This window comes from Euwallacea fornicatus, chromosome 38 (genome assembly GCF_040115645.1).
Source record: "Euwallacea fornicatus isolate EFF26 chromosome 38, ASM4011564v1, whole genome shotgun sequence".
Lineage (NCBI taxonomy): Eukaryota > Metazoa > Arthropoda > Insecta > Coleoptera > Curculionidae > Euwallacea > Euwallacea fornicatus.
In genome coordinates this window covers 237357-262982 of record NC_089578.1, presented here as the reverse complement: position 1 = coordinate 262982, position 25626 = coordinate 237357, and the positions used below count along the sequence as shown (strand labels likewise).

The window sequence follows — 25626 nt, the reverse complement described above, 5'->3', positions numbered from 1 at the left end:
TCGGTGCGGCGTTGCCGCTTACGCTCACTTTTGCCGGTTAACTCGCGTTATTACTCATTAAATTTTAAATTGCTTTCAGCGGTGCTGTTGTGGAATAATTTCAGCTATTTCGTCACCGTCCAATAAGTTTTTCAGAATTTTCTTAAAATTTCAACCTCATCAGAGCGTCTCTTTTTGCGGAAAACTGTTCGGTTTTCCACCTCTCTTGCGAGGCACTTTTCCGTCCAAAATCAGGTTCTTAGTCGTTGGTTAAGTCCCCAACACCCTGTAGATAATCGGAGAGTGCTACAACTTCACGCTCATTTCAGAATCGGTAGGCGCTCAACGCCTTTTTAAAGCGCATTTTTGGGCTTGAGAAAGGTGACCGTCTAAAGCCCGCGTAGGACTGTGAGGCTCAAAGTGAAGTGATGAGCCGCGGTTAACTCACAAATTCATCCAACGCCGCGGTCTGGAGTTAGGTGATCGTCATTCAGGCGAACTCTATAACGCCACGAACATGCCTGAGCTCTTGAGGGTTTATTTGAAAGGGGCGACTGATCACCCCTAGAGACGGGGTGCAATCCGGCAACAAGGGTGATATAATAAGGGCGATAATCCATCGGACGATTTACCAGTTAATGTTTTTTCATTATTTTTCTTCGTGTGTCCACGAATTGTTCATCAGACGGAATTCCACTGTCGATTTCATAATTATCAATGAGTGATGATTTCACTAGTTAAAAATGCATGAATAACTGAATTGATGAGTCGTCTGCAAATTTATATCTTCCCCGCACTGTGCGATTTTCATTAGGGCGTTTTAGGCCTAATCGCTCTCTTTCAAAGCGATTAATCGCCCTTCATGAACAGAATCGCAGCAATATTCATGAATTCATTGTTAATTCAGCGATCACACACTTAAAATGTGGCGTGAGTAGCGATCACAACTGTGACTGCGTTCTCTCTATATCTTTTAAAAATTTTATAAATTTTTATGGATCTATGGGACACCCGAAGGGGGTTTCACATAAATATCTCTGAAATGATCAGTTCTAAGAAGAAAGTCGCGAATAGCGAAGGGGGAAACCGTTTGGCATTATCACCGTTTCGATTCGAGGCCACCCTCAGGCTCTGCTCAAGGACAAATTTATATTTTCAAATGGAAACCCCCGATTTTTCTGCCAGATTTTCATTCTCTGTTGAAAACGAACACGTTTGTGTTTGAAACTTTTTTTTTTAATTGATAGTTTTGGGACCAATTGACATTTTTGTAGAATTTCGCTTTCAATGAAAAATGGTCGTGGCCACATATTCAATGGAAAAAAAAAAAAAAAAACTAAAATATAATTTTTGAACAATTCATTAACGACGGTCATCGCGGGGTCTTTCTACTTCAAGCCGTTCAGCGATTCTCATTTTAAATCTCTCTTGGATGCTGAAAAAAGTTTCTGGAGGAACGCTACGGCAAGCTCCTCTTATCCTTCTCTCAAGTTCGCAGCGATTTTTGACAAGACAGTTTCTTTTAAGTGTCTCCAAAGAAAGAAATCTGGAGATGTCAAGTCTGGCGAGCGCGCTGGCCAGCTAGCGTCACCACCACGCCCAATCCACTTTCGGGGAAACATTTCATGCAATTTTTCCTCGCCTAATGGGCTGGGCGCCCGTCATGTTGCCATCACATGGTCATTCGTCGATTTACTTCTTCCACAAGCAGTGGCAAATCATCTGTTAAGAAATGGAGATACTTTGCAGCGTTAAGATTTCCATCGATGGAAAAAGGGCCGACTAAATCGACGCCATGGCAAACATTTTTAGTCCAGTGGCTGGTTTTCCGACCTCTTGCAACCAATAGGGGGTTTTAACAGTCCAGGAACGAGTGTGAACTTGTCCACAGTTTGTGAATCCAGGCTCGTCCAAAAACGGCACATTTGAGGAAGAATCACCATTTTGCCCGATTTTTCTTAAAGCCCAAGTACAAAGGGTGACTGGGGTTTGAAAGTCGTCACCATTCAATTCTCGATGAAGGGAGAAGTTGTAGGGGTGAAACTTATGATTTTTTAAAATTTTGCTCATACTGCTTTGTGATGTCACAGATTCTTCAGTCAGCTGGCGACTGCCCGTCTGAGGGTCAAGTGCAACTGCAGCCAAAATCCCAATGTGACTGTCTTCATTTCCATGGAGAGTCCTTGAATGTGCCCTTTCTTGGGCTTCATCATTTTCTGTAACTCGTAACAGACTCGCAATTTTATGGGAAAAAGCCCGTGATGGTACTCGGGAGAGGCTCGATGCAAAGCTGCGCAAAGGCAGTGGGACTTCTACCTGATTCGCCATAAGCGAAAGTAATTTTTTAGTTTTTTTTTGGAAAACGCACTGTCGTTTTAGGGTCTTTATCAGTTTAAAATCGAGGTGAAACTCTTAGAGAAAAAAAAAAATTGATAAAACATCGATTTATTCTGTTTTTTTGTTAATTTTCTGTCAAATGTATTGCCGCGAGCATTTCTCGTTTGAAAGAGAAATTCTCAAAAACGTCAATTTGTTCCAAAACCGTAAAAAAGTGTTCCAAGTCAAAACGTGTTCGTTTTAAGCAACAAATCAGAATCCATCGGAAAATGTGGGGAAAAACCGAAGTTGACCTTGGTCGGAGCCTGAAGGTGGTCTTAAATCGAAACAGTGATAATGCCAAACGGTTTTCCCCTTCATTATTTGCGACTTCCTTCCTCAAGCTGAAAATTTCAGAGATATTTAAGTGATTTAAGAAAAACAAAAAACACCCCGTATACAGGGTGTCCCAGTTGTGAGGGTAGTAAATTCAACCGAGTATTTTACATTGAGAAATAAGTGTGGTTTGTTATGTAAATTGTATGCCAAAAATGCTTCGTTACGAAACTACGAGTGCAAAGCAGTGGGTTATGCAAAGAGCCCTATTGTGTATCGAACAAAATGGCGGCCGCTTTGAACAACTTTTGAGAGAATGACCCTCGTTGTTCTCTAGTTAAAACATTGAAATGGCCTTTATTTTCTTGCTTTGAAAACGTCGCACAAAGAAGGGTCAAGAGACCTTTCCTCTTTCTTAATGAACGAGAAATTCAAAAGTAATTTATAACTTAAGAAAAATCAGTGGTGTACCATTTGTCCCTTTAAAAATAACAAGCGGCTAGCCCGTACGCACGTCACTGGTACAACTAAAAACAATATTTTTATCGTAAACTACGCTACTGTCAAACTCTACAAAATTTCATTAAAATATCTCGAGCGGTTTCGGAGATATTCAAAAATTAGTGATTTTTCACTAAAACTTCAACACCCTGTACTTTAGTAACGAAGCATTTTTCGTACATAATTTACATAACAAACTGTAGTTATTTTTCAATGTAGAACACGCGGTTGAATTTGCTGCCTTTACAACTGGGACGCCCTGTATACGATTGAGCAGTACCATTTGATAGGTTTTTATCGGTCCTCAGCGGTGCGTGAGGGGCGAAAAAAGGTACGACATTTAAAAATTTTTACCGCCAGAGACAGTGGCGTGCTGCCGCGAATGTTCTTTTGCGCTTTCGGACCCAAACGCGTACAGGGTGGCAAAGTTGAAATGTGAAATTGAACTTTTAGTCATAATTATTAAATGGCAGGAGGAGAACTCGTGAAATTACCTACGAGGGGGTTTTCCGGCGTGAGGAATTCATATCTGCAAACGAAATTTATGCAAATCGTAGAGGGCGCCACACACGCATCAGGTACCTGTTTAGGTCCTTGAAGCCTTTTTGTTTGTGACGGTAAACCACTTTTGGGTGGAAAAACGTATTTGCGCGGTGTTTTTGCTTAAAAAAGGTATACCTTAATCAAGTCGCTACCTACAACCATTCTCGAGAGAAACGCCTCTAAAGCAAATGCAAAAAATGCATACCTTTTCCAGTCTGAACCTCACCAAGTCTAGTTTTAGTTGCTGATGAGGAATTATTGTTGTTGCTGCAGTCGAATCGATCTTCCCCAAAGTGATAAAGCATTTTTGCAAGACTTTTCATTTTGTGCTTTTAAGTTTAGTGATGAAAATAAATTTTCATTTTTCTTTACATTATGGCGGTGCACCATACCAATGCAGAATCCACCGATGTGGTATTGGTATTTGGATTCTGTCAAGGAAATGGTCGAGAATGCGATCGAGTTCATTCTGAAAGGTTTCATCCTCGTAGAGTGTCGAGTCATCCAACTTTTGCTGCTATAGAGAGACGCCCTAGGGAGACTGGCCGCTTGCACCTCAAACTGCAGATGAAGGTTGTGCAAGAGCTCCTGAAGTTGTAGAAAAAATCTCAGAAGACCCAGAACTCAGTACCAGGCAAATCGGGAGAGAACCAGCACTTTCCGAAGAGGTCTCTCGCGGGAAAACTGCTATACCCATACCGCAAAACACCAGTACAAGGTCTTCTACCGCAGGATCTAGAATCTCGCTTACATTTCTGCCAGTTTGTCACGTTTCAAAGGGAAGCTGATGTCAATTGTGGAAGAAATGTTTCTGACGAGGGTGGTTTCAGAAGGGAGGCAATTACCAACTGCCACGACGAACGCGCGCATGCGGACGAGAGCCCACACGCCATCAGAACCGTGCATTTTCAAGAGGGATATAGAACCAACGTTTGGGTCGGAATAGTTGATAATGTGGTCCTCGGTCCGGTTATTCTTCCTCGGCGATTAACCGGGGAACTTTACTTGCGACATCTGCAAAGGGCGCTGCTGGAAGATATTCCTCTGCAACAGAGAGGAAGAATGTGATTTATGCACGAATGACCTCATTTCGCATCGGCCGTCAGGAATTATTTGAATCGGCAGCGTCCAGATGGACGGACTGGCGGAGGCAGCAATGCTCTCGCGAGTTGGCCCCCGCGTTCTCCGGATTTAAATCCATTAGACTTCCTTTTGTGGGGACACCTCAAGTCCGCGGCGCACCGACCACCTGTTACTGCTCAAGAAGGGCTCTGCCAACGAATTCACAGTGCAGTAAACGATCTTCGGGCAATGACGAAGTGAAGCACAGAATACGCTTAATTTTTTTTTTTTTTTTGATGAGTTACTTAAGTAGTTTTTTAGTGCATTTTTTAACATTAACAAAGTAAAATTCAGAAAATATTCGTTAAAAAAGTTACATTTTTTTCCGTTTGCTTTAGAAACGTTTTCCTCGAAAATGATTGCAGTTAGCGACTTGATTGAGGTAAACGTTTTTTAGGCGAAAACATCGCGCTAATGCGTTTTTTCTCCCAGAAGTGGTTTACCGTCGCACACAAAACAGCTTGAAGGGCCTGGTGCGCGTGTGGCGCCCCCTGCGATTCAGATAAATTTCGTTTGCAGATATGAATTCCTCACGCCGTTTAACAATTATGAACGAAATTTCACACTTCAACTTTGCCACCCTGTAGCTTGCGATTTTCGGGCCGCGGCAAACACGGTCAAATCGCCGTGTTTCGACCTACGGTGGCGCGCTGTGAAGACCTCTTGGAGACGCTCCGCATTTTCGGTTCTTCCCCCGCGGCGGGCGGACTTTCTTCCCGCCTGGTACATCCGCAGCGGAGGAGCCGCCGATTTCTCACCAGATCGAGAAAATTCATTATCTCCCCCAAGAACGTGGTACATAATAACGTGTTACTCAACACTTTCCGCCGCTTTTGTATTTCGCGAAATTAGACTTCCTGACATTAATGGAGCTTTCTATTGCTCGTACTTTTTGAATTAATTCGAACAATATCGGTTGTTATAATAGATTAGCCCCATTATGTATGGTAACAAAGTTCTTTTTAACAATACGCGGCATTCCGTAAAAACTTGTTTTCTGCGTTTTAAACGAATTAGAAGAATCATAGCGGGCATTAGAACGCATTATTGCCGGTTCCGTTGGGAGTACTAACCCAGCAGAGATGAAAGTGGTTGTACCTAATTAAAATGTGTATGAAAGGTAACGTTATTGACAACAAAAGATCAAATCGAGAGGGAGATCAAGTGTAAAATGCCAGTGGATTATGCTGCATAATGGATAAGAAATTTCACTACGAATTATTTTGTCTGTGCTCACGGAATGGCAATAAAATTAACGAGCCGGTGTCAGTGGAGAACTTTTTATGGAAGGTCATGTTTTATCAGATTTCACAGTTGATTAAAGCTATCTGCGCCACAATTTCGCTACTAAACATGACGGTGGTACGTAATGTACAATTTACTGCCTCGCGACTTCCCAGCCTTCAGCTTTTACTCGCAGCTGAGAGCTAATCACGACGCGTGGGCGGACGCGAACAACGTTTTCTACGTATACAGGGTGGCGCGTTTCACCTCCCCGTAGACGCAGCTCACCACCCGCCGCAGCTCCGTTACCGTCGGAGGTGGGAGGCGCTTCGCCTGCGCCTCAGGATGCGCGTCACGGGAAGATTGCGCATCACACGGGGTGCGCCGGAAAAGCGCGACGATACCCGACGATTTTCTCGGTCAGTGGGGCACCACGCGTTTTTTCCACGTTGAGGTGCCTCCCGCATGGCCGACGTTTCGCCTTTCGGCTACCGCCATCAGCTTCAGTGGCGAGTCCGAAAACGTCACGCGGCGCAGCTGGGCAATGAAAACTGGGGGGCTCTTTCGTCCAGTGACGTTTAAGAAATACGAAGATTGAAAAAATTAAACCTCAGCTGCACTCATAAGGAACTATGGCCGAAGTTGGGGGTTGTGGCTGGCGCCCTCTAGGAGTTACGTGAAAATTAGATCGAACTTGGCACCTTACAAAGCCTGAATGTATCAGTTTTGGCGTTGACGCCGTCAAAACGCAAAAATTATTGAGGAATTTTGAAATAAAATTTCAACCTTGAACACCCTGTAAGTCGTGTGCACGCACCATTGGTATGAAGTATGTTGGTTCCAATCGTTGCGTTTTGGTCTCGGGTTTCGCCATGTCCCAATGAATCACCCTGTACGTGACTAGATGATTAACGCATAATTGAATTACGAAGTTATAGACAATAAGCAAATGTTACCGATATTTCCTACATAAAGGTTGAAATTTGCCCGCCCTGTAGAATCGGATTTTAATGGCTCAAAATGCTAATACAGGGTGTCGCATTTCCTCTATAGCTCGGTCATCACTGAAAGCAGGACTTTGATATTGTGGACAGTTTAACTGTGCCTTGCTAGATGCCCCAGGAAGATGTTTCTAATTATACAGGGTGTCCCGAAAATGCGGGACGATACCGATCAATTTTTGTTTTAATGGAACCTTTTTTTTTTCATTAAAGTGCTTTCTGCGATTGTCTACGTACCCGACGTTTCGCTTTTCGGCTACCATCATCAACTTTATTTCTCCTTGCGGGTGCGACATCGGATTTTTCGACAGGAAAATGGCAAATTTCATGACGTCATCGTGTCGCTGGGGAACAGTGGCAACCAAAATTCGCTTGTGGTTTTCGAACTTTGTCAAATAACGCTTAAAAAATGGGCCAAACTGAGGCACCACCTATAAATATCAAACAAAAATTAATTTTATCTATTAAAAGATGAGATAAAGGAATTAAGCCAATTCCCCTCCCCTACCTCAAATTCGGTAACTTCCGGTTAGTTCAATTTTTTTTCAAGTTTTTCAAGTTTTTTGGTAGAAATTTAGTGATAGAAAATAATTGAAAATAAACTGAATTCCCCGTTTTAAGCGGTTTCAGTGTCGTGCATTGCCGCCTCTAGCTCGACCAACTCCCCTCAACCGTCTCGGAGTGCCCTTAAAAAGGTGTGCGGTGATTGAGCTCCTGGAGCAGGTTGTACCAAACTTGGAGAACCGCCTTCTCCAGATGAGCCAAATTGTCAGGAGCGGGGTCTCCTTGTCGAATACGTCGTTTGAAATAATCCCGAACATGTTCAAGCGCGTTCAAATCAGGACTGCGCGCTGGCCACACTAAACGTTGCATTCGCGGGCGATCAGAGCTCGGTGCGGTCTGTCATCGTTCACGAACAGAAAATTTCTGCCGTTGTGAGGTTCGAAAGGTGCGATTTGTTCTTCTAAAATATACGCCGTGAGAGGATAAGGCCCTTCCTCGGATCGCAACCAGCGCTGTACGTGCCTCCAAAGGAACCCCAAAACATTAGTGAGCCACCATGGAGAGCCACTTAGAGAACCATACACGCTTCGCTTTCTCCAGATATAAGTGCGTCCATCGGAGGATTTTAAGCCCATTCTGACTTCATCAGGAAACAAGACTCTCTTCCAGTGATCCAAATCCCAACTGATACAGTCTCGATGAAGCTCAAGCTTGCTTGCCTGTAAGCTATGGTCAAGAGAGGACCTTCGCAGCGCGTTTTGCACTCAATCTTGATTCATCGACCCTACTCCTCACTGTTTTGGAGGAAATCGCAGCATTTCGGCCATTTTGAAGTCGATTTTTTTTTAAATTTAATTTCCGATGAGAAACCAAGTTCTTAAAGCTTGCAGGCGTATAGAACGACCGTCCACTTGGTTTGTGGGCCTTGGTCGGCCCTGCCCTGGTCGCCCAGTATTGCAACCCGTGTCCCTGAACCGCTGGAGACATCGACCAGTGGCGGCATGACGAACACCCAACCTTCGGGCGATCTCACGTTGGGTCTGCCCTTTTTGCATCAAGGTTTTGACTGCATCATACTCATTTAAATGGCTCGATGGAGGCGTTTCAATGCGTGATTAATCAATTATATGGGCTTGTTGTGTATACTTTACCCGTGCCTTAGGAGGCACTTCAGGAAAGTATTTCTAATTATACGGGGTGTCCCAAGATAGCCGATTTTTTTTTCACGGATCACCCTGTATTTTTTTCACATAAAGTGTTTTCTGGGTCACTCCTAAAACTTTGCTGAAATCGGTTGGTTAGTAGGGGCGGAAAAGTTAAAAACTGAAAAAAAGCATTTGCACCTCTGGTTTGACAAATCAATGAAAGATAGAACTAATGTTAATTTAAAGAAAGCATACAGGGTGCTCCTCAGGCATGGTTTAGTAGATTTGTTAAGAAATTTTCGATTTTTTTAAGGTTCTTTCAATTTAGAGTCAATTTTTTCAAATTTTTGAGCATTCTATTTTTCCCATTTGTCCTAATCAAATTGGGGCCCCCTTTTGCTCTAATCTAGTTCTATAAAAATGCAATTGTTCCATTATCTCTATCCTCTTTTAGACAGGTTCTGATGACGCTGGGGGAATTTTTATTATTAGATTTTCAATCGCAGCATAAAGCTTTGAATGGGAATTTTTCTCTTTTCAAAACGAACTGCAACATATGAGAATTACCACAGACCGAGGCCAGTTTTTACACAAAAGAACTTTTTTTCAAAAAAAAATTATCGCAATTTGTCTACCCAGAAAACGTTTTTTTCTCATTTGTTCCTTTGATTAAGAACTTTTTTGAAAAACTTTAAGTTTATTATTCGACCTAATTTATTCGCAAAATGTCTGTGAAGCGATTGGGGAAAGATCCAAAATGATTTAAATATTTTGTACAGAGCGTTTCAAATTCGACCCTCACCATTGCGACCTCGGAAACTATACGAAGAAGTCGAAATGGGGGCCAAAGTGCATAAATGACCGTTTGACCGAACGCCGTTTTCAAAGTTTTACTTTCCCGAGCACTCCCCAAATCATGCGAAAAACACTAAAAATTGAAAATTTTGCTTTTATTTTTTATTTTTTTGGTTGTTTGACATAAAGCTCAAAGCACATTTCCATCGCCGCTTCATCCCAGCTATGCAGAAGCTTTTTAAAATTTTCCGCCCGACCATTTTTCTGCCTGTAAAAAATTAAGTTGATGATGGTGGCCGGCGGACGAAACGTCGGATGGCGAATCTGCAAACGTCGTCGTGCGGCTGAGAAAAAGTTCCAATGAAAATGTCCATGTGGTTTCGGTCTACCGTGTCAAATAGCTCTGAAGAAATAATAGAAAAATCTGAGATTTTTAGTTTTCTTTCGGATACCTTCGAAGATACTCGGGGAGTTAAATTTTTAAAGCGACATTTAAGCAAGCGCTAAAGCGCGCCATTTTGCCGCCATTTAAACTTTTTTGGATCTCGCCCAGTTGCGGAGATCTCAAAGGTGAGGGGCGACGCTGAAATACCCTGTATAATATACACAGAAGAGGGCAATAAAATCCTTTTTTTCCCGCGAGGAAAATCGTCAAAGGACACGCATTCTAGTACTGCGCTTGCCCAATGAAAAACCTCGGGATTCCACTTGCACCCTCTGCCGACCCGGGACTGTCCCGCGGGATACGATGTTGGTGTCAGGGGGGCTTTCGGACGCAAAAAGCGCCACCAACTTGAGAAATTTTCGTGCGGTGGGAGAGAAAACGTCAACTTTTTTGTTTTTTTCTCTCTATCTTTTGCAAATTCCCTCGCATCATTTTTTTTTTTTTGAGGAAGAAAATACTAACCCGAACAGCCACAGCGTGCAGTAAGGCATAACTTTCCGCACTACCGCGCACGTCATGTTGCACGTCTCTCGTGCATCTCCAATCTGCGACCGGGCCGAGGGAGACAGCTATTATCCACCAAGTGCTGAAAGTAATTCTCTACCGCACGCTAACAGCAGTTGATAGGAATCCGCGAGGGGGAGTTCGGTCAGCAAACTAGGGCGGTGGAGACGCTTTCGCGCGTGTTAGCAAGAGGAGCCTGCCTCGTAACTAACCCCCGCGTAAGTTCGGCTAACGCACGCGTGCGGCACAATGGCCGCGTCCTGACGGTGCCCGCAATCAATTTCGAACTTGTCGCACGCCACTTTCTTTTGCGTGCGGCAAGTATTCGTAATGACTTTTAATGCGGGATAAAGTGCCACTTTCAGATCGCAAACGCGTTGCTTTGGCCTATGCTCGCAGGAAAACACCCATTAAAACTTGAATTCAATTCCATGTATGGTATTGGCTATATTACTTATTGTGATTGTTCTTGATTTTTACGCACCGAAACGGGAATTAAAAAGTAATTTGTCGGCGATTGTCGCTGTCACTGCAATAAAATACAGAATCACACAGACAATCAAATAAACAGGTTCCAGCTCGAAAGTGAAACCCGTACGAGCATTGTTTGTACTTAATTAAATTCGCGCAATAAAACCATAATTAACGCCGTAAATTGGCCTCTGCCTTTGCATCACCCGAACTAACGAGGAATTGAGGACAGAGCCGGAAAACGTCTTGAAATTTGGTTAAATTGTTGCAAAAAGTGAGGAAATTTCACTCTGGTTTGGAAATTCGCTTTTCGGCTTCTTGGGCCGCCGCCGAGCTAAACACGCACTATTAATTGCCTCACGATTAAGTTCAGCAGCGGAGCCAGGTTTTCATTGGGGTGTGCGATAACAACCTGACCTCCTCGTTGGAGCAGTATTTTTCCCACGTAGAGCCTCCTTAAGGGGGCCAAAAATATCGAAGTCTGAACAGGTCAGATCTGGGCCGCGCGGAGGACGCGGAAGAGTCGCCGCTCATCTACGACGCTTTGGCGGGCATTTTTCAACTGTTGAACCAACTTGTAAAAGTTGAACGGTCATTTCTATGCACTTTTAACATCCCCACACGAACTTCACCACCTTCCGCGGCCAAAAACCAGCGACAGTTCCTCTGCTGGGAAATTCTCAGTCGCACTTGACCCCTTGACTGATTTATATGTCAAGTTTGCGAAATCCGACTAGCGGTCAGCTGACCATAGGTCGTGGCAAGGACGCCCACCCGAAATTTCACGAAACCGTTTGTTAGCCACGCCCATTTGTCGCGATACTTGGCGAACGTCCCTCGTACATGAAAGTGAGGACTTAATTTATCGTCTTTTTTGCAGCGAAAAATGAAAGAAAAGTGAAATTTTATGCCGACTAAGTGCGCCCATACATAATCTGCAACGATTTTTCATAATATGTAGCAAGTAAAAGAAATCACTTCAGACCTAAATCGTACTAAATAAAATGGCACTTACTTCCTGCCAAATATGGTGTTCGTGACGTTTTTTTCACGTTTACTAGAAGTAATAATTGATATTCTTCGTCAAATTGTGCTGCTCTGGTACTTTCTCTTGTGAATAGTGTATTTACAGAACTTTAGCTGCCTTCGTTCACAGAACGAATTTCCCCATAAAAACGACGGAGTGCTCATAAATCATTAATCGCTGAATGCTGTTTACGAGATATTGACAATTTTTGCTACCTATCAGAATTGCTCGGTCAGCGAGGATCGTTTCACGATATTTAAATAAAATTTAGCGCTTCTTTTGCACCTTAAAAGGAAAAAAGTTTGTGTTTGTGCACTGGACCACTGTGCGCTTTAAGTTCCTCTGACACGTCCGAGAACCCACATCTCTTTAGCACCGTTTTGACCCTCACTTGGTCGCACCTTGACCGTTCTTCCGAGGGCCTGTTGACGCCATGGCAGTGCTGAAAACTGACAGAAAAATGCCCCCTTGCTTCACATGCTTCGATATTTCACAGTTATATAAACTTGCGTGTTATTGTGTAAAACCATGAATTGTGAATAGTCTCTGTTGACTTAGACTAAACCTGTTCAACCTATGAATCCGCGATGATGTTGTTGTCCATACCCAATAATGAAATTACACAACTTGTACGTCCACAAGTGTAATCTGGTATATTACTAACAGCCATAAGTAATGCAATGTCAACACGAGGGTCGTTCAATAAGTAACGAGACAAATTGATATAGCTCCAACGCCATTTACTCAATCAATGCACAACTTTGGCTACTTTCCGTCATAACGGCCCCCGCATCGTTTCTCCAACTTTCCAATGCCTCTGGCATAAAATTCTTTTGGTTGTTGTTGGAGCCTGGACCGCACATGAATCTCTTCATTGGAGCCCTCCTTTTCCCGCGTAGAGTCTCCTTAAGGGAACCGAACATATGGAAGTCTGAAGGGGCCAGATCTGGACTGTAAGGAGGGTGCGGAAGGATCTCTCAGCCCAGCTTTCGATTATTGCATCATTGGGGTCATTGGGGTGGTGCATCATTGGGGTTCGACATCCTTACTTTGATCTGACCACCTTCTACGACTAAAAATCTGATTAATCAGCTGATCAGAAGTCATCGCGAGGGTGCCGGCTTGAAGTCCGAAAACCGCGTCGACTCGTGATATACCGATTCCCCTCGATACTTAACGGACGACCCTCGTACTCAACAATATAAAGCTTTCTAGGATGACATGGCAAGTCCCACCTTCAGCGGAGGTACTTATCTGCAAGAATTCTGTAGGTACAAGAATTCTAATCGTCTCATTTTCTCGTTTAAAATTGAATTCTTCCCACAATTCTCATTAATATCAAGGAAAGCCATCATGTAATAATTACGCGGGTTTCCTAAGAGACCTTGTGATTCAATTTATCAGTGGTTACAAAAATATTCATTGTTAAAGGAGATGATAAACATAACGGGAGGTGTATGAGACGCTGGTTTGCTGGGACGTGCAGAAAACTACTGGAGATCTGGTTTGAAGTTAATCCTTGATGAGCGACTTCACCTTGGCCTTTGAGGCAGTACTCACATGACCCAGTCGTGTTCTCAGTTCGGATTGCAAGATTGTGATTGACACCACGTCTTCCCTAATTTGAAAGGTACGATTTCGAGTACCATGCGATCACCTCAACCTCAACCTGGGCCCCGCTCAGGGATGTAGTACCAAACCGAACGAGCGCCCATTCTCCCAATTCCGCACATCCTTTCCGGCAGTTCAAAATATACAGGGCGTCCGTTTCTGGAGCCCAACCATGAAGTAACTATAGAACGTTCGAGGTTCGTTAAATTGAGGCAAAGTTGCGCAATTTGGAGTTTAAGAATTTAAGAAACCTTCGATGATTTTTTCCTTTTGTCCATATCTGTGAAGACGGTTATCACAGGCGATAAGGACCTGGGTGAAGCGATCTTCCACGTAGGGACTCTTGGACGACGGCAGCAGAATCCTTCTTCGTATTGATACTGTGCTCATGCGCGTGCTCACATATGCGAGTGGGGGGAGGGACACGCGAGGAATGACGTCACGCGATTCTGCGTAGATGCGAATGCAAACATGTTATATCTTTTCCTTCAGGGTGGACATTGTTCGCCGATTTCTACAGTGCTGCTGTAGCCCGACCGGAGAGGCTATCGAGATCTTCAAACACCGCAACAACTTCAAAGGGAAGGCAGAAACTACTGCCTTCAAGCGACATTAGAAATCTGTATTACGTCATAAATCGTGCACGCCGAAGCCCCTCCTCCCGACTCGGACACATAAGCACGCGCACGCGCATTGCAGATATGCGACGGGAGCTCCAGCCCCCGCCCTCATGATTTTCCTGAAGCCCCTGCCGGGATGAACGCTTGACCCTTTGCGCCACCGTTTTCGGTAATGTCGACCATGGATGTGGACGTGAGGAGATCATTCTCTTGGATCGCGCCTCTAAAACCCAGAAAATATTTTTAGTTATTTTAATTTGAACGTCTCACGTTCTTGAAAAACCATTAAACACTCCGTCTTGAGGAGATGAAATATCCATGTAACCGTACCAAAGGCGCGATCCCTGGGTTGCTCGGCGCTGATTGGTTGGTCGAGTCGTCCGAAGTAACAATATTCCACAAGTGCGAGGGCGTTCCATAGGGTTGAACTTGTTTCGTTTTGCATGGAGGGTGTTTATTGCCCACATTGCAGGATGGGTAGTAATCAGGCTGGCAGTACCCTTTAAGTGCACTGGGCTTTGGTTGCAGTAGTCTTCGAGAGACATAATGTACTAAAAGAGCTTGTCTAAGAACGTTTTCAGCGCAACAGTGGCCTGACTACGGTCCTGTTCAATGCTCTCGTGTTGAGCGGATCACGTGAACGTAGCATGCATTTGCTTATATGGATGTTTTGTCTTCATAAGACGGACCAAAGACGGTGTGATGGAGGTTAATGCATATTAGATCAAGTTAAAGGTGCGCTCTTTTCCTAAAAAAATAAATTGATTAATTAATTAATCATAAGATCAAGATGTGTCCGTGTTTAAAATTCTCGTTATGTCCTTCAATACCTCTTAGGATCTGCAATCTGTAATCTGCAAGGCTACAAAGGCGGGCGTGGCACCTGCTAAGAGAATGCTCCGGTTTTAATTTGAATCGGTGCTCAACAAGCAATTTGAGTTTAAATTTAGCCTAAAATTATACCGATTCTTTTCCATTGTGGACTGTTGTTTTTGGCTAAATTATAATTTAGTTGAAGCCAAGAAATTAGGTATTTTTCTCGTTTCTTCAAGACGATTTAGGCAAGAACTGGCGACCTTCCATCATCAATTACTTTACTTTTCCCAGTTCTTTAATACGCGATATCGTTCCACCCGAAACCGTAAACATCGCTTTCGCTTTATTCCTTTTCGAATTGTTGAATACACTGAAGTTGATCGTTTTGTTATAAATAATTTGTCAAGTCTTCTCTCAGATCTCCGTCTTCGGCATAACGATCGCGTTGAACCGTGCAGGGTGGTAGCGAAATCGCTCTCGTAAATTTGGCCCGCGATCGGGAACGTAATTTTAAACAAGAAAGTTCCTTACGAGAGAGATGAAAAATTTAATAGTTAAAAAAAAAAAAAAAATTTGGCGGCCGAAAAGCTGTGAAAAGCTCGAAATTTGAATAAAACGTTGACAACCGGACTTGGCAGATGTTGTTCATCACAAGTGCAACAGAAGAAGTTGAAATTAATCAGGAATGACGTTGCTAAAAGCAATTTAAAACTTAATCGGAGCTAATAAGACCACTTGGACGGTAAAAGCGGCAACATTGCATTTAATCTGGCTCTATGAAGGGTCGCCTAACTTTGCAGCCGAAGCTATTAAGCATGGGACGCGCTGTAAGCAACTAGCGCGGTCCCACTCATCGGCCCCCCAGATCTCCGGATCTGAGTCCTTTGGATTTTTTTTTTGGGTTGTCGCGAAAAATTTGCCGCACGCTGCTGAAATAAGGGATGAAACTCAGCGACGACGGAGCGTTTTTGCCGCTGCCGCTCGCATTAGGGACATTCCCGGAATTTTTTTCATCGTCCACGAGGAAGTCGGTTGAACCGCTGCCGCGCACGCGCGGACTCAAATGGAGGACATTTCGAAGGTTCAGATGCAGCGGAAACGACAACAAATTTGTGTTTTTGATTTGTGACGGGATTGATGTAAACTGCGCAATGTAACGTATAATGCTAATTGGTGGTCGCGACGACACAAGCGGATTTTCGAAATATTAAATCGAAAATCGCATAATGTTTACATTTTAACCGTGAAACCTGTCGGGCCGAAAAAAACGCGTGTAAAATGGACCATATCTAGTCCACGCGGCCTCTTGGGAGGTACCAAAACGAAACAGACACGACGCGACGTTGCCGGTTCTCGCGTTACTCTGCGGTTCCGGGGAAACGGCGGCGTTCGCGCCCCCTGCTTCAGGGAGCTTTTCCACTTAAAATGCTGTCCTCGATCGCTGGTCAAATTCACGAAAATTGTTCCGCCGACACCCTGTAAGATCACGCGCAACTTTCGACGATTTTTCACATTCTCTTCAGGTAGGATTGAAGACGTTCGTGACCACTCAGGAAGAGTTTCTTAATATGCAAATCGGAGCCTCCACATTTCTGTCGTAAAAAGAGGATTCATTTCGAATTAATTTATGAGCCCGATTTCGCTACCGGGCCCGAAACATCCATCCCGTGGTGATATGGTTTAAGGATGGAAAGTAAAATCTTACGTAACGCCCACTTCTGAGTGTGCTATAACGTGGTGCTTTTTCGGTTCAGAAAAGAGGTGGATTTCGAAAAAAGCCCATGAATAATCTGCATTTAAAACGTTTTACAATAGCGCCACCGCAGGAGGCAAAAACCCTCGCAATTCCCACAAATCCAAAAAGAAGCCAAACGACGTTTAATAATAAGAGTTTAACAATAATTTAACAATTACAGGTGAAATTGTTTTTAAATGAGCCAAATTGATATGGATCTTGATTGACTGAGATACCGACACCTCGAGGATACTTCCTGTGTGCCTTAACAATATCCGACTTTAACGAATTACCTCTTTTTGTCGGTCGTTATTAAGTGATATTGCACGTATCAGACACGCTCAACTCAAATGATAATTATCATTATTGATATCTTGATAAGCTCCGATATCCGCATGTTGGAACATGAGCCGTTTCTAATGATTTCTACTGTGCATATGGCGCAAATGACGATCAAACACGATATGTCGCCGTTTCTAAACCAAAACCGCAAATGGCGAATTACGATCAAGGACACCTTGCCCCTAAGAGAAATCTCGGACTTATTCGAAAAGATAACGTGAGAGGCGCAATTTATCTCTTCTCACTGCTGATGACAGGTAAACGCCTGTACGGCCTTTGATTCGGTCCTTTTAAGTAGCCTTCGCGGCGCTCCCCTGCTGCGACGCACCTGCGCACGCACCGAAGGCCTCTGAGCGACGAGGGGCGGCGGCGGCCGGGGGCCGTAAATCACCGAAATCGGCCTTGTAAAAAATTTTGAGGTTTTTGAGGTGAGCAGATCTGAACTTGCGACCGCCAAGCTGGTAATCCCGGAACGGTTGCGGCTTTAGGGGGGCCCCCCAGTGCGAACTGCAAAAATTAAACGCCTTTGCAACGTTTTTTTTCAAAAAATACTGCATATACTGGGCGTTAGGGAAACGACTCTCGGCAATTTAACCAGTGATCGAGGACGCGATTTCGAACAGGAAAGTTCCCCGCAACGGGGGTCGCGAACGCCACCATTTCCCCGTGAAACGAAAAAAAAGCGGCTTGCGAGAATCGGCAACGTCGCTCTCATTTTGCTACTTCCGCGAGTAGCCGCACAAACTAGAAATGGATTTTTACCCGTTTGTCTTTTGCTCCGATACACCAGCAGCGGGGAGCAAATCGTTCGCGGAACCCGAAAGGAAAAAATCCAACGGACTAAAATCTGGAGAGCTGGCGGGCCAATGATTGGGGCCGATCCCTTTCTCCCCGCCTGTCTTCGACATGACGATCTAAGTGCTCGACAACTGGGCGGCTTGTGTGTGCAAGAGCTCCATCAGGTAAATACCGCATTATGGCACGCAATTGAAGAGCCACAACTTCTAACAAATTAACTTTGTGGGTGGGGCGTTACGCGTAACGACAGAGGAAGCAATCGGACGAAGAACGGACCGCGCTGAAATATTAAAATTACGGCCCTTGACGAATGTGAAAAATAAGGGCGACTCCATCTCGTCCCTAGTCGCTGGGCCCTGGCGGGCACCACCTGTCCGTGGGGCCAGGCGTTTTAACACGGGATAATACATATGTCAGATAAGACGGGATGAAATGCAGATGACCGCAGAGTAGCGCATCGCAAGCGGCTGCATAACTCTGATGTTGGCGCGGTAAGTAGGCCCACATGTTCACGGCGCATGCCTTGCTTTATCGCTTCACCCGCAAAGGTAACTCGGGCGACCCATTGAAGGGTCAGGGTTTCAGGGTTCAGCGCGGCGCTGCCGCTTAACTCTACTTAAGTCGTACTGTTGTAAGTCGCTTTAGCACCGTTATTGTTGAACAATTTACATGTTTTCGTCACTGTTAAGTGAGTTTTCCAAAATTTGTTTTTCTACTAATTAAATTTTCCACTCCAATTCTAAAGAACTTTTTCATTCAAAATGATGGTCCTGGTCACTGGTCAAGCTCACGAAAGGTATTTTCCTAACACCCCGTGTTTGGACAAACTTTTTTCCTGGACAGGTATGACTTGGGACAGTACAGTTATCCGTTTTTACAGTATAAAAATATGTGTTTGTGTCTCTGTACGACTGCTCTCACGCCGAACGAGACAATATCAGTCCTGCTGGCGCAGCTAATTCCTTAGATATCTACCGCAGGAAATCGGAAGATATTTTCAACTGCTCAGTGTGAGGTTGCCGAATATCCCAGCAAATACGCGCTTTAGAGGAAAAATTTTCGTAGAAACGTTTTCAGTGCAGTAAGACCCCGCTTCACGCGGGGGGCCAACGGGGTCAAGCGTTAAGCGACAGAGCGTTAAACGAGGTTATTTTAACGGGTAAATAATAGGGATTAGAGCAGCACAAGGGCTGAAAACATTTAAGCTGCACTTTTTACCTTTTATTTTCGAAAATTTGTTGCTAAATGGTTTTGACTGAATGAATAGTCGGTAATATTCAGTTGATCATTACCAACGCTGATTCATAAATAAAAAAAATAAAATAAAAACCGCAGTTCGGAGAAGAGATGAACAACGCGAAGGTTCCACTTCTCTCGGTAATTTTCATTTTATTTTTCACGAAGAAGTCATCCAACGTCGTTTGTCCTTCTCCGTTTCCTCCATTAAGCAGTTACCGATAGCAAGACATCGCGTCCACGAGACTTCGTCTGGCTCTTGAACTCCTGTGAAAATTTCGTCCGTTTCCTACAAGCTGATCCGTAATTTCAGCTAAACTGTCTAGTTCCTTTTCCTCATCATCTTCAGGAACGGGAACACTGCTTCCACCGTCTTCGATCGCTTGGTGTTCTACTAGCTCTCCAAATTCATCTCCGCATGCACCAGATGCAACCTGTAGCAACTCTTCAACAGCACTTACGTCATCCAAATCCGTTTCGTTAGCTGAGTCGACGACTTCGTCAACATCAACAGTGGACTCGCTTTCGTCAACATCCTTCGCCAACTCCGGCAGCACATTCTTCCATACTCCTCTCCAACGTTTCTCCGTCACCTCATTCCAAGGAAGGCTGATGCCATCTACAGCATCCATGATATTCCGAAAGTCTCTAGTAGATTCTTCCTTCTCTCCGTCAGTTTCATTAATTAACTGTTGAAATGTCCGTCGAATATACTCTGCATGAAAATTTGCTGTGACCAATTGGACTGACCAATGGAGTTGTATTTGGTGGCAGAATATGTATGTCTACTGAAACGCATGTTGTGAGATGGGATAAACGTCTTGGATCGCTTGGAGAGTTCTCAGAGGGACGGAAGTTCTCAGAAAATCGATCCTGGAAAATTCTGATCGTTATCCAAAATTTTTTTATTAGATTTCCAAATTAGTGGTAAACACGAAGTTCCCTTCATCGGGGTCTTAGAATAGTTCGCAAGCAGAGATTTCAGCTTGGAACCACCATCAGCTTCACTATCCAGAAGAAGGGTTGATCGATCTTTCGCAGCCTTAAATCCCGGGGCTCGCTTCTCTTCGCGGGACAAAAAGGCACGTTTTGGCATTCTCTTTCGAGAAAGGCCCTTTTTGTCGACATTGAAAACTGATTAAGGAGGATTGTTCAATTGCTTCTTCTAATTTGGCTGGAAGTGCAGCAGCTGCCGCGATACCATCACGTGCTGCTTCTCCAGTAATCTTGATGTTGGGAAAGTTGCTCCTGTGTGGAAAACGATGAAACCGCTCTCGACTAACTACGAAATTTTCGCCGCTGTCACCTTTTTCACTTTGAATATGAATAAAAGTTTGTTCCGCTCTTCTCATTATGATCTACTGCCCTAATGGCATGTTGCGTTCAATTTCCTCGTCAATCCGATGAGGGAGCCTTTTTTCCATTTTCTCTAACATATCGTTTCTTGAGCGGGTAATTCTCGGAGCAGGAGTCGCAGTGATTTTTAGCCAGAGACGGTCCGATTTTTTTTTTTTTTTTTTTTTTTATAATTTTTTAATTGTCCGTTTAGTTCATGTAGCCGACTTTAATGCTTTGCTGAGTGCAAATCGCCGTTCGCCCGCTTCCAATCGTCCGATAACTTGCATTTTTGCTTCCAACGAAGTGCTTTTTCTCGTTACTTTTTCTTCGGGTTCACCCATTATCGCAAAGTGGAATCAAAAAAGGTACAAAAATTATAAAAATTAAATTTTAAATTAGCTTTAAAAACAGATAATTATCTCTGAATCGTTACGATAAACGTTTACTCTTCGTATAATGTGCGCTACTAAACTGCATGCAACCATAAAAACAACAAATTCGTTTAAAATTTCGGGGAATCCCCCTATTACCGCGAAGCGCGTTATGGCCAAAGAGCGTTAAAGGAGGTAGCGTTAAACGGGGTCTTACTGTACGTAAAACCTCCGTATTTTCAAATTATTTCCAGATCTACAGGGCCCGCCACGAAATTGTGACAATAATAAGTTAGACTTTTTCAATAACCTCCCCCCTCCCCCTGATTTTTTTCTAATTTATCGTCAAATTCTAAGGTCAGTTTGTGGAGGGTACTCTATCTTCAAAGTTGACCGTTTCCGAGGTATTTGAGAAATTTTGACAGCTGCAAGGACACAAGGAAATCAGTGATCTGCCCTAATTACTGCGAATTTCTAAATCGGTTTTCTCGCTCTCCAATGGGTCTTAATAAGGTCTGTTTTGACGTTTTTGAATTTGAGGAACAGACATCCACAACCACCGAAATTGGATGATTTCAAACGTCAATAGCTCGCTTATTTCAAATTGAATGCCTCAATTTTCTCGACGACACCGTGTTCAGAACTGAAAAATCTGCAATTTTTGCCAATGTTACCCTATGCCTAATCCCTGCCGTTTCTGAGAATTGCCCCCTCTTGGCTTCTAGATGTTTTGATAGTCGCATCGGTGACGTCGACAGCTTGCTGTCAACAGACAGACAGCAAGCTGCTGACAGTCGACAGCAAGCTGCTGGCAGTCGACAAGCAAACAAACGAATGTGAATCTACTGTCAATTTTGTCAAATATTATGATTCATGACAACTCTGTTGAAATTCAGTTAATTCGAATAGAGATTAAATGTTAAGAAAGTTATCATACGTCATAATAAGTTTTTGACAAAGTTGACATTAGATTCAGATTCATTTGTCCGCTGTCAACTGTGGTTGCTGTCAGCAGACAGCTGCTAACGTCACCGATGCGACTATCAAAACATTTAGAAGCCGAAAGGGGACAATTTGAATTTGTTTTAAATTATTTTTTGCCAACGGGTGTCAAACTCGATCTGCGATTAATGCGAAGAACCGATTCTCAGTGATGCTACCCGTAACTGCGATCCAGGCCACTGGGACACCATCGCGAAAAATCCCCCGGGCGCCGTCAATGGGGCCGCTCCCGTGTTCGGAAAACTTCCCGAAATGATTTTTAATGAGCTCTGCCTTCAGGCAGCCCTCACAGCGGCAAACCAAGAAAGAGCGAACTGATTGTCACTGCTTGATTCACAGAGCAACACGAACGTGTTCGGTACTCAAATGATCATCGGCAAACTCAATTTTTTCCAAATTTTCATTCAAAACTCATCTCTTCCTAGATCCAGCAACACTAAAATCGTTAGTTTGGCCATTTTCCTATTATCGGTCGAGGGTCTTCAGAAAGCACCCACCTATCTCCGACGTATGGGGCACCCTGTATATACACTGCTCGCCGCAAATTATTGAAAGTCCGTGATGGTACAGAACCATCCGTGATTATGTTATATGTCCATTTGCCCGGGAAATTCCGAAATTCAAATTTCGCAAATTCCGCTGTTGCTCTTTAGCCGGCGAAGATACGAGGGAGGGCTGAAAACGAGATTTTCTCTCGCGCTCACACATTAGTCGTGGCCCTTCTAAAGGCCGATATGTCAATTCGAACTGACCCTAACTGTGCGGCCTTTGCAGACACTGCAAGGAAAAACGGTCTTGTTTCGCCGCGAGCGTCTTCTCCGCCGGGCCCCCTTGTAGGAGAGCCCGGGGGGGCGTTTCGCTGAGGGCGGACGTATCCCTGTTATTTTCCTAGAGCTGTTCGACTCCAAAGCTAATTCAAAAGAGTTCAATTAACCGTTTCGAAATTTCCGGCAGTTCAGCTCGCTCTCTGGTTCGCTCGAAATTAATGAAAAAATAATGACGCCGTGAGTTTTGCTCATGCCCGGACACAGAGGTTTATTAAAAGATGAACAGATGATGAAGAATGACAGATGAACGGAACTCTTCGGGTACTTACATCGACTCGAAGTGAGAATTTCCCATGACCCAGTCGAAAAGGAAATGACTATCCTGTCCCGTACGAGTCAATAGCGAACGGTGGTACTAATGGTATTAACATAAAATGGGAATTACGTAAGAAAAATGATATTTGAACCTCCTCCGAGGTTGAATCTTGCGGAATATTATGGACGTCGAGATGCTGGTCAAACATTGCTTTATTTGCTCCACCTAACTGGTTTTTTCGTAGATGATAATTGACTTGTTTCACCAAGGTTTTGAAGAATACCTCGCATATTGCCCCGATAATTGCTAGTCACTGGACATTGGCCAGTAGAAATAGATGCTAATCTCCACTCGGCAATGCATATCTTTAAATTCTTGAAAACGAATGCTAGAAATAGTGATGGAATTCTTTGTGACGGTGGCAGGGAAAAATGCTTCTTTAACTGGGTGAGTGGTACTTCAATGGTTCATTATCTCATGGCAATAAGTGAAAATATTGTGCCCCCCCATGGGTGCATTACGCAAAGGAAATAAACTGAATGTAAAGTACCTTTTGAGATTTCAGATAGGCAAGTATGGTGTGGAAATACAGACATAAAGCTAACTATGAATATATTTTAAACCACTCGCATGTTCGAGCTATCTATTAGAATGCGGCTGTTGGAATAACTCCAGGTTGGCACTTTAAAGATCTAGATACAGGGTGTTTCGTGAACGCAGCGACCTTCCCGCGAGTCAGAGCTCATAATGAGAAACATTTACATCGAGTGAGGCTGGGGGGCCAAAGCCGCTCCGTTCCCGAGATACAGAGCGATTCCTTCTTTTTCTTTTTTTTTAAATTATTTTAAAGATATTTCAAAAACGCTTTGGCATAGGGCCGTGAAACCCCACGCAGTGAGATGAAGTGAGATAGATGTGCTCGTTCTGGAGTGGGCGGAATATTTCCACTTGCAGGCAGTGGCAGTGGCGTGGCGCGCGGCCGTTCGATGGGAGAAACAGGCGCGCCACTGACCTTTTTCCAACGCGAGTATATTTCTTGGATGCTCGATCAGTTCTCAATAAAAAAGGACTCTTCCTGTCTTGTTGCTCGAGTAGCCGTTTTCAAGATAAAAAATCATTTCTCGTTCGCCTGCCTACCAGAAAACGGCACAGTGCATTTCGTTATCGTGCGACTCTCATTCCGTCCAGTCGAAGTCGTTAGTTTGCGGACATATTTCCATGGACAGAAACGTTTGTCCTCGTGTCCTCTACCTCCACCGAAAGAAAATTGAACGAATTTCTCCAAGAGAATTTTTCAAAAATCGCCCAGTACCGGTTTTTTGGTACGCACATGGATGAGAAATTATTTTCTTATCTTGAAAGCGGCTACTGGAGCAACCAGACACCAGGAAGCCTTTTTTTAAATTAAAAACTGATGGAATATTAAGAACTATACAGTGAGTTTCAAAAAGGCGGCTCACACGATTTTTTTGTCAAATTCGAAGTTTTACAACTTGTGCATCAGTTATTCTCATTCAATGATTTTTTCGAAGCTTTATAACGCTGCTCGTTGCCCATTAATGCAAATGGAAGAACTGGATTTTGTTCCTATTTTCGTGGAAGCTAATGCAGAAATTTAGATGCGCGTTTTTGGTCATTTTTTTAAACCGCCCTGTGCATGATTGCAGCACTTGTGGTAAAAATGTTTAGACGTCGTTGGAAAGTGCCATTTTTAGCAAGCATTTTGTTCCCCAACTCGTTGTTCTACCTTTAAAATTGTCGAAATCGCGGCATTTTTACTGGAGTCCTGCATGCAAAAAACCCTCACTTACTAACACAGTACTGAACTCGAGTAGGCTGTGAAAAAACAATTGTACCCGTACTTGACGTTTGACGTTGCGCAGTCGGTATTCCTTCAACCACGGCGCATAGAGGTCTTCAAAAGTACGAAGATACTGGGAACGCAGCCTAAAGGGCGAGTTCTGGTCAAAAACAACCCTCAGAGACGGTCGCTGCGCATGACTACAGATTTAACGCAATCGATTTAGCACTGTAGTGAAGGAGCAACAAAACCTCTGACAAGTTCGAGGCACCACAGTTTGCAAACAAACTGCTTGGAGATGTCCTAAATTACCCCCAGAGCACCCCACAGTGTATCGAAACTTCGTTGCAACCCATGGACAATGAAACATTCAAGAATGGTTTCGTTTCTTATTCACGGGTGAATCAAGATTTTGCGTAATATGGTCGATGGTCGAAAGCGAATGTGGCGAAAATTGGGCGAGAGAATCAACCAAGAGTGGTCTATGAAGCGGCTGAATTTCAATGGAGGCGCAGTCACGGTTTTGGGTGGAATTTCGATGAACGGACGTACACCACTTCACGATTTCCGTGTGCTGAGTTAGCTGATTCTAATTTCGTCCTAATGCTTGATAATGCCAGATCATGTGTTGCAGCAATCGTTGGAAACTTCATAGCAACTGGTGGTATCCACACATTGCAATGGCCTCCGCGAAGTCCAGATTTGAACCCAATTGACCGTCTGTAGGATGAATTCGGGTGTAAGGTGCGTTCTCGCGATGAGCCTTCAGGAAATCTAGAAGGAATCGTGATGCATTAGTTGAAGAGTGGGATATCTACCAGATCAAGCAGTACTAAATTTAATTTCCAGTATAGCAAGAAAAGTAGAATCTCTAAGAGTTGCTAGAAGTGGCAACACTGGCTACTGAGTTTATTTAATTTGGTGATTTTGCCTTGTTCACAACACAGTTCCTCAACAAAC

At 43.8% G+C, this 25626-nt stretch overlaps 1 protein-coding gene across 2 annotated transcripts in view; it reads left to right on the top strand.

The window, feature by feature from the left end:
* knockout (Stork-head domain-containing protein knockout) overlaps positions 1 to 25626 on the top strand; it is an 87573-nt gene that overhangs the window by 25029 nt on the left and 36918 nt on the right. The window contains exon 1 of one of the 2 annotated variants that reach the window (XM_066301228.1): positions 23187 to 23312. The exons of the other annotated variant lie outside the window; for it this stretch is intronic. Coding sequence (XP_066157325.1) covers positions 23223 to 23312 — 90 coding nt within the window. The 5' untranslated portion in view covers positions 23187 to 23222. Of the gene's footprint in view, positions 1 to 23186; positions 23313 to 25626 lie in introns of those variants that run through there. 2 annotated transcript variants of the gene reach the window in all.